The 10,270-nt window shown below is 37.7% G+C and overlaps 1 protein-coding gene across 1 annotated transcript; it reads right to left on the minus strand.

Annotated features, from left to right (window-relative positions):
• Positions 1 to 6,896: 6,896 nt before the first annotated feature.
• On the minus strand, positions 6,897 to 7,865 carry LOC311181553 (olfactory receptor 7A17-like; the record flags this gene model as incomplete). Its single annotated transcript, XM_084250001.1, has 1 exon — positions 6,897 to 7,865. The coding sequence occupies one exon, from the start codon at positions 7,863 to 7,865 to the stop codon at positions 6,897 to 6,899; it is 969 nt and encodes a 322-aa protein (XP_084106127.1).
• Between the last annotated feature and the right edge of the window lie 2,405 nt (positions 7,866 to 10,270).

The raw sequence follows: 10,270 nt of genomic DNA on the forward strand, positions 1-10,270 counted from the left end.
CTGGAATGAAACCTACTTGGTTATGGTGAATTATCTTATGGATACATTGTTGGATTCTGATAACTAAAATTTTATTGAGGATTTTTGCATCAGTGTTCATTAGGCAGATTGGCCTGTAGTTTTCCTTTTTTGTGTTGTCCTTATTCAGTTTTGGTATTAGTGTAATATTGGCTTCATAGAACGTGTTTGGTATTGTCCCTTCCATCTCAATTTTTTGGAAGAGTTTGTGAAGGATAGGCACTAATTCGTCTCTGAATGTTTGGTAGAATTCATTTGTAAATCCATCAGGTCCTGGGCTTTTGTTTTTGGGGAGGTTTTTTATTACCATTTCAATTTCGCTGCTTGTAATTGGTCTGTTTAGGTGTTCTATTTCTTCTTTATCTAGCTTTGGGTGATTGCAGAGTTGTAGGAATTTGTCCATCTCCTCTAGATTGTTGAACTTGTTTCCATATAACTCTTCATAGTAGTTACTGATTATTCTTTTGATTTCTGCTGTGTCCGTTGTGATTTCTCCTCTTTCATTTGTGATCCTGTTTATTTGTGCTTTCTCCCTTTTTTCCTTTGTGAGCCTGGCTAGGGGTTTATCTATTTTATTGATTTTTTCAAAGAACCAGCTCTTGGTTTCATTGATCTTTTGGATTGTTTTTTTAGTTTCAATTTCATTTATCTCTGCTTTGGTTTTTATTATTTCTTTACTTCTACTTGTTTTGGGGTTTTTTTGTTGTTCTTTTTCTAGATCTTTGAGCTTCAAGATTAGGTTGTTTCTTTGAGTTCTTTCTTGTTTCTTGATGTGAGCTTCTATTGCTATATATTTTCCTCTTATTACTGCTTTTGCTGCATCCCATACATTTAGGATATTGGTGTCCTCCTTGTCATTCAATTCAAAGAATTTTTTAATTTCTTCTTTGATCTCCTCGTTAGTCCAGTGGTCTTCCAGTAGTGTGGTTTTTAATCTCCATGAGGTAGGATAGTTCCTTGCCTTCTTTTTATGGTTTATTTCTAGTTTGATGCCTTCGTGGTCAGAAAAGATGGTTGGCATGATTTCAATCTTGGTGTATCTGTTGATGTTTGTCTTGTGCCCCAGTATGTGATCGATCCTGGAGAATGATCCGTGTGCTCTTGAGAAAAATGTGTACTCCGTTTTTTTGGGGTTTAGTGTTCTATAGATGTCTGTTAAGCCCAATTGCTCTAGGTCCTTATTTAGAGCTTTAGTTTCTCTACTTAATTTTTGTCTTGTTGATCTATCCATTGTTGATAGTGGTGTGTTGAAGTCTCCCCCTACGTATGTGTTTTCTCTGATGTCTGTTTTCAGAGAAGACAACAGTTGTCTGATATATTTTGGTGCTCCTTCGTTTGGTGAGTATATGTTAATGAGTGTTATTTCTTCTTGAAGTATTGTCCCCTTGATCATAATGTAGTGACCATTGGGGTCTCTTTTTATTTTTTTGAGTTTGATGTCTGTTTTATCTGATATAAGTATAGCTGTTCCTGCTTTCTTTTTTGGTCCATTTGCTTGTAGGATTGTTTTCCATCCTTTAACTTTGAGTCTATTTTTATCTTTTGTAGCTAAATGTGTTTCCTGGAGACAGCAAAAGGTTGGGTTTTGTTTCTTAATCCAGGCTACAACTCTGTGTCTTTTTATTGAAGAGTTTAGTCCATTTACATTTAGGGTTAATATTGATATGTTAGCATCTGTATTTGCCATTGTGTTTGTCTTTCCTTTGATTTTATTTATTCTTTTTATAACTTTTTTTTTCTTGCCTTCTTTCATTGTTATTCTTCCCTCTGAGGTTCTGGCTTTAGGACTCCTTGTAGTATATATTGGAGTGGGGGTTTAGTCGTAATGAAATTCCGTAGTTTCTGTTTGTCTGGGAAGGTCCTTATTCTTTCTTCATAGAGGAAGGAGAGCTTTGAGGGATAGAGTATTCTTGGTTGACATCTGTTTTCTTGGAGTCTGTTGACTATGTCCCTCCACTCTCTCCTTGCCCGTAGTGTTTCTTCAGAGAAGTCTGATGTCAGCCTGATTGGTTTTCCTTTGAATGTTATCTGTTTCTTCCCTCTTGTCAGCTTCATTATTTTTTCCTTGTCCTGGATTCTTGGGAGCTTTACTATTATGTGTCTTGCTGTATTTTTCCTTTCGTCATGGAAATTTGGTGTTCTTCTTGCTTCTTTTATATCAATTTTCAGCTCCTTCTTCACATATAGGATGTTCTCTTCAATTATCTCTTTGAATGTTTTTTCTATTCCTACATCTCTCTCCTCTCCTTCTGGTATTCCTATAACTCTTATATTTCCTTTCCTCAGGGATTCAGATAGTTCCCGAAGTCTTTCTTCATTCTTTTTCCTTCGTACTTCTCTTTCCTTTTCTGTTTTGGTTCTTTTTATTTCTGTGTCTTCAAGAGAACTTATTCATTCTTCCATTTCATCTATTCTGCTTTCATTGCTTTTCCCAGAGTTCTTTAGTTCCTCCATTAATTCTTTGATCTGCTGCGTTTCTTTTGCTTCCCTCTTTAAGGACTCAATTTCATTCTTCTGAGCATTGTTTTCCCTCTTTAGGGACTCAATTTCCTTCATGATTCTGTCTTTTTTTTAATCATGGCAAATTTAAATTCTCTTTCTGGAAAGCTCAGATGATCTTCCAAGTTACTGTTGCAATCTGGGAGGTGGTTTTCTTTTTTGGTGTGCTTTTTTCCTGAGGGGTTGTTAGGTTGCGTGTGGTTCTTCTACTCCCTAATGTCTGTTTTCTAATTTGTCGTATGCATTGGGATACTGTGTTGCTGGGACTGGGACTCCGCTCCCCTCTGGCTTCTCCAGGAGCCATCTGTCGGTGTCAAGCAGTCTTTACTGAGGAAGGGTCCCTGTTCTAAAATGCCGATGTGGGGACACCCTCCCCTGTGTGCTTGGTCTGCCCTGGCAGTGGGTTCCCGTTCCCCATCTGGGTTTGGACTGCGAGCCAGATGGGGCCTGGCATGGGCAAGCTTCCCCGCTCACCTCTGGCTCCTGAGGGAGCCTTCTGCAGGCAGTCTTTACTGAAGAAATGTCCCTGTTCTAAAATGGCGATGCGGGACACACTCCCTGCGCGTCCGGTCTCAGGCACACTCTTTTGCGCGCCCGGTCTCCCCTGGCCGTGGGTGCCCGCTCCCCCTGTGGGCTCAGACTGCTGGTCTGAAGGGGCCTGGGGTGGGCTAACTTCCCAGCTGGCCACGGGCTCCGCCTTCTGCTGGTCAAGTGGTCTTTTCTGAAGAAAGGTGTTAGTGACTTTTTTTCTGGTCGCTAGGTGGCGCCAGAGATCTCTCCTAGAGCCCTTGGGGAGCTGTGTTTTTCACCCCGTGTGGCAGGGAACAGAGTGGGAATGGTAAGGAAAACCTCAACGGCTTTGGGGTGCTGTGTTGCCTTGTGCCCCACCGACGTGTAGGACCCACGCCCCAAATTTCGTGCCCCAGGTCTCAGTTCCAAAGCCCTCAGGTCCAGGACGTGGGCTGTAGCCCAGTTCAGTGGCCGCAGCAATGGCACCTTTTGCAACCCGCTCCCGTGTCCGGGCGCCTGGTTTCTGATTACTCAGTGAGGGACTTTCACCTCAGTGAGGGCCCCTGCGCGTCTCCCTGCAAGCCTAGGTCTCAGGCGCGGGGACCTGGGCAGCCGCAATCCTGATCCGTGTTTGCTTTTCCAGTGTGCAGCTTTTCTGCGCAAGCTTACAGGCCGGCCTGGGCTGTGTGCAGGTCTCCCGGGGTCTCTGCTGTTCTTTAATGGTGCCTGGAGCTCACCGCCGCGCGAATCCTGCAGGATTCTCCACAGCTCCCGTTCACGGGGTGTGGTGGCTGAAATAGATCCTTTCCACTCACAGTCCCGCCTGATGCGTAGTTTGTTCTTGTTGGTTGTTTTAGTTTGTTTTTTTCCTCCTTTCTGCTGGTCGGAGTGTGCCGACTCTGTGGGTGGGGGAGGGGAGCAGGGTTCTGCGCTTTCCTCCCTTCTAGTCCTCTTTTATGGCAACTTTCTTCTTCGGGTAGTTTTCTGGAATCATCCGTTTATCTTCCGTGTCCCAGTTCTCACTGGGACCTGCCGCTTTTCCTCCCTATTAACTTTTTTTTAATGGGAGATCTTACTCGCAGCGTCTCCTCGCCGTCATGTTGCTCCGACTCTCACATTATATATTTTTTTATTTTTGCATAGAAAGACTGGGGCCAGGGGTATGGGGCAGGGTGTTTGTGAGAGGATTCACAGACAGGGTGGGAAGCAGAACAGGTGGATTTACTGAAATACACTGCTAAGGGGAGCAGTAGGTGAGACAGAAGAGGTCTGCTGCACCATATGTGGGTTAGCTCCCTGGCTGGGGATTGAACTCAGGCTGTAGAAATGATAGTGCTGAGACTTAACCCCCAGGACACCAGGGCAACCTTGATCACATGATTTTTATCTTTCTTTTTGTTGATGTGGTGAATGGCATTGATTCATTTATATATGTTGAATGATCCCTACACCCATAAGATAATCCTATCTGGTCATGATGCATGATTCTCTTAATATTTAATTGTATATGACTTGTAATACTTTGTTGAGAATTTTGGATCTTTGTTCATCAGTGATATCAGTCTACAGGTTTTGTGTATGTGTAGTCTTCATCTAATTTTGGTATTATGCTAATGTTGACCTCATAAAATGTGTTTTAGAGTGTCTCCCCCTTAGCTTTTTGGAAGAGTGAAAGAAGGTAAGGTATTAGAATTTGGATGTTTTATGGAATTCATTAATCAAGCCATATAGTCCTGGATTATTATTTTTAGTGAGGTTTTCTGTTATTGTTTGGGTTTCAGTATTTGTATTTGTCAGTTCAATATGTCTATATACTCCTAGTCCCGTATCTGAAAGTTGTTTGGTTCTAAAAATTTATCCATGTTTTTTTGTAGGTTGTACTGGATATTAGCATATAGTTGTTCATTTTAACCTCATATAATTTCTTGTATTTCTTTGATATGTGTTGTAGATTTGTCTTTTCATTGCTGATTTTTTTATTTGGGTTTTCTCTCAGTTTTTTTAGTTATCATAGATAAAGTTTCATCACTTTTGTAAGTAATTTCCTTTTATCAACCAGTTGTTTTATGTATTTAAGTGCACCTGCATTTGGTGTATACATATTAGTAACAAATTCTTGATGAATTGTCCCCTTGATTATTATATTGTGTCCATTTTTGTACCTAATTACATTTTTTAGCTTAAAGTCTAATTTATCAAAATACAAGAATAGCTGTTTCTGGTGAGGTTTTTTTTTTTTTTTGGTATTACTGGCTTGAAATGCCTTGTTCAGGCTTTCACTTTAAGTATATATTTGTCTTTGAATTAGATGTAAGTCTCCTTGTGTACAACATGGTTGGATCCAATGCTTTCTTGTCCAACCCCAATTTTGTGTCTTTTGTTGGTCAATTCAGACCATTCACTTAGGTTGCTTATGGGGCTTGGTTGTTGCCTTTCTATCATTTGCTTTCTGGCTGTTTCATTTTACTCTTGTTTCTATTTGTTTGAATCTATTGGGTGATTTTCTACAGTCGTTCTCTCAATTTCTTCTTCAAAGTGTGTCTGTTCCATATTTTTGTTTTGTTATTACCATGATGCTTGTATAAATCTATCTATATCTATAGTAGTCTTTGGGTATTGGTGTCAACTCATCATTTGAATAAATAAATACTGATCTTTTCTTTCTTCTCTTTTCTTGTTTAGTTATTTGATTTCATCCTTTTGATATTTCTGATTCTTTGTTATTTTTCATCACTCTGCTCAATGTTTTCTTTTTAATTTTTTTTTGGTCATGCAGCACCAACTGTTATTATGCACCCTTGTGGGTAATGAGGTGCTCCCTTGTGGTAAGTTGATATAGATGGATGAGATATTTTGCTTTAATCAGGATGTCTTTAAGGATATGTTTTTCTGAGGTGGCTTATTCTGCCATGATCCTCTCCTTTTGGCTTCACCCAGTTCTTTGTTTCTGTCTTTCTCCCTTTCTCTAATATCAAAGCTACATTTATATTTTCAGACTGTCTGGAGTCATACCCTTTATGAAATAAATTTTAAAAATATTTACAAAGGAAAAGGACTCTTCCTCATGCACTTAAATGTTGGATATCACTGTGCAATATTTATTTAATCGATCATTTTCTCTTCTGATTATAAATATCTAGAGTCATGTGTGTGTAATGTTATACATCACCATCATATTGCCTCATCTACCATTAGCTAAATAAATAAAATATAGAGAAATTAGATAATGTGTTTGTCAATAACAGCTGAAAGAGGAGAAGCAGAGGAACATGAAATACAGCAGAATATACTCTAGAAATATGTTTTCCATATTCTGAGATGAGGACCTAGTAGAGGGTAAAATTTAATTTATTGGAATTGAATAAATTATAATAAATGAAGCACAAAATAAAATATCAGTGTATCATGCTTGGTAGGTTTCAATGCAACAAGTTGACCAAAAATGAATGATAACTGTAACTTCTTTGAATTTCTTTGTGCAAAAATCATCGATTTTATTCCGAAGTATAGCTTGTTTCATATGAGAAATGCAACTCACTAACACTTCAGTAAAATAGAAAATCTCGGAATATGTGTTGTTTGAAAATTATTCTTATGAAATCCATTTCTCCAATAAGTAATCCAATAAACAAATAAATCCAATAAATAAATGGAAATTCCAAATATTTCTGATTGCAGTTGGAAAAGAATGTTGAGAAGGTAGGAAAATGGATGAAGTTAAAAACTACCTATCAAAACAGAATGTGTGCTAGTGTGAGTAACTCAAATTGTATAGCAAAGTTGATTTCAAAAAACAGAAATTCCAGTAAATATAGAATGAGTAAATTCAACATTAACAATTTATGATTCCAAGGCTTTTAGTCCTCCAATCATGGGAACTTCTTCCGCTTCGTGACAATTGGTCCTTTTGTAGATTCCTTTCCAAGGAGTTTTTTCAGAGCCTCTTTTATGTCTTTGTTCCTCAGACTGTAGATGAAAGGGTTCAGCATGGGTGTGACCACAGTGTACATCACTGAGGCTGCTGAACTTGAGTGTGAGTTTTGGGTGGCAGTAGAGCTAATGTACACTCCTAGGGTTGTACAATAAAATAAGAAGACAACTGAGAGGTGAGACACACAGGTGGAAAATGCTTTATATTTTCCCTGAGTTGATGAGATTCCATGTATAGTGGACATAATTTTAGAGTAAGAGTAAAGTATACCAGCAAAAGGGCCAACACCAAACAGCCCATCTGCAAAATACATCAAGATATCATTAAGAAAGGTGTCAGAACAAGCAAGTTGGAACATCTGACTGATTTCACAGAAGTAGTGTGGGATTTCCAGTTCTGCACAGAAGGACAGTCGCAACAACATTAAGCTATGTAACAAGGAATGCAGGGCACTAATGATCCAGGACAGCAAGACTAGCAGCACACACAGGCGGGGATGCATGATGACCATGTAGTGTAGCGGATGGCAGATGGCAACATAGCGGTCATAAGCCATGACAGTCAGGAGTAAGTCATCCAGTACTCCAAAGAATAATGCAAAATACATCTGTGATATGCAGCCTTCGTAAGTTATGACTTTGCTCTGTGTTTGTATATTCAGTAATATCTTAGGGATGGTTGTTGAAGTGAAACATATGTCTACAAAAGACAAGTTGGAGAGGAAGAAATACATGGGTGTGTGTAAGTGAGAGTCTGAGATTGTGGTTAGAATGATGAGTAGATTTCCAAACACAGTGATTAGGTACATGCAAAGGAAAAGTCCATAAATGAGGGATTGCAGTTCTGGTTCCTTTAATAATCCCAGAAGATAAAATTTTGTAACCCATGTGTGATTGCCTGGTACCATTCAGTGATTCTTATAACTAGGAATAAAAAAAAAATTAATGTTTACACAATGGCATTGCTAACAAATTAAAATATTAAAATTTTTATGTTTCAGCCAAGAGATTTATTATCTATCTATCTCTCATCTTTCCATGTATTTATTATCTATGTGTGTGTGTAAATCTAGTAGTCTTTAAAGGATCTTCCATACCATCTCTTATTAGGAATTTCTATTGCACTCAGCTTTTTGCCCCAATAGGTAATGCCATTTTAAAATTTTACTACAATATTGTTTCATATATTTGAAGGAAATAAATTTGAGTCCTTACATAATCTTGGAAAATTAGCAATCACAAAGATGGAGCAATAAAATGAGAAACAAAGGATATTTTTAAAAGCAAGGATACTTTAAATGACCTCTGGTACAACATTAAGAAGAGTAACATTCACATTATTAGGGTCCAGAAGGTGAAGGGGGAAAAGTTCAGAAAAATATTTGAAGAAATAATGGTTGAAACATTCCCTAATTTGGTAAAGGAATCAGACATTCATGTACACAAAACCCAGTGAGTTCCAAATACCAGAAATTCAAAGGGATCTAGAACAAGACACATTATCATTAAAATGGTAAAATTTGAAATTTGGGGATCGTAAAAGTAGGATGAGAAAAAAAATTTTTTTGCTGTAAAGCTATCAGCATTTTCCAATAGACTTTATTGGTCAGAAAAGAGTGTTGTTACAGACTTGAAATGCTAACAGGAACAACCTTCCAACCAAGAATGTATACAAAATCAAAGGAGAGATTATGAGTCTTCCAGACAAGAAAAAATAAAAGTTCATTACCACTAAACTGAAGTTGCAAAGCATGTTAAAGGGCCTTCTATAAACTAAAAGGCAATGACACTAACAAACAACAAGAAAACAAACAAAAGAAAAAAAAAATCTCACCAGAAAAGAAAAATACCATATTAAGTAGTGAATCAATCACTTATAAACCAAGTCTGAAGAATGCAAGATAAAATTAATAAGAGCTAACTTTAATAATTAGTGAAGGGATACATTTAATACAAGGGTTCATAAAAGTAAAATGTGTCAGGAGCAAAACTGTAAAGTTTCTGAATGTGATTAACTGTAAGTAGCTATCAACTCAAAGTAACTGCTATTTACTAAAGGTGTTATACCTGACCATCATGATGACCTCAAAGCAAAAACTTATGGTAAATACACAAAGGAAAAATAAGAAAGGAAGTTAATCACACCACTAAAGAAAACTATCAAACTTCAAGGAAAAAGAGAAAAAAGAAGAGGGAACAAAGAGGAACCATGAAAACAGGCAGAGGAAAAATTAACAAAAAGGCAATACATATTACACCTTTCTGTAGTTGCCTTAATTGTAAATGGTTTAATTCTCTATCCATAAGACACAGAGTACCTAAGTGGATGAAAAATGAGATCCAACTATAACTAGCATACAAAACTCACTTCAGTGTAAGGACACAAATAGGCTGAGGAGGAAGGGGTAGGAAAAATTCATGCAAATGGAATAAAAAAGGGAGTTGGTACAACCATTATCATAAAAAGCAAAATAGACTTTAATATGAGGATTATAATAGAAGATTAACTATAACAGAAGAATCAAGAAAATGATCTCATTTACAATCATACACACACAACCACATTCTCCCCACCCCCAAGCACAGGTACAAAGCTAACAAAGGAGGTAAAGGACCAATTCAAAGAAAATTATAAGACACTGTTAAAAAAAAAAAGAAGACACAACAAAGAAAATAATCCAGTGAAAAAATGGGCAGAAGAGCTAAAAAGAAACTTCTCTGAAGAGGAAATGCAAATGGCCAACAGGCATATGAAAAAATGTTCAACATCACTTGTAATCAGGGAAATGCAAATCAAAACTACCATGAGATACCATTTTACACCAGTGAGAATGGCACATATTTAAAAACTAGCAACAACAAATGCTGGCGAGGGTGTGGAGAAAAAGGAACTCTTTTGCACTGTTGGTGGGAATGCAAACTGGTCCAACCACTATGGAGAGCTGTGTGGAGATTTCTGGACCTACTAAACATAGAGCTTCCATATGATCCAGCAATTCCACTCCTAGGTATTTACCCAAAGGACACAGAAACATCAATTCCAAAGAGCACCTGCACCCCTATGTTTATAGGAGCACTATTTACAATAGCTAAGCTTTGGAAACAGCCCAGATGCCCAAAAATAGATGACTGGATCAAGAAGATGTGGTACATATATACCATGGAATATTACTCATCATTTAAAAAAGATAAACACATGCAATTTGCAGCAGCATGGATGGTGCTGGAAGGGATCATGCTCAGCGAAATAAGTCAGAAAGAAAAAGAAAAATACCGGATGGTCTCACTCATAGCAGGAATCTAGAAAACTTAA

The sequence above is a fragment of the Talpa europaea genome (assembly GCF_964194135.1).
Source record: "Talpa europaea genome assembly, chromosome: 12".
NCBI lineage: Eukaryota > Metazoa > Chordata > Mammalia > Eulipotyphla > Talpidae > Talpa > Talpa europaea.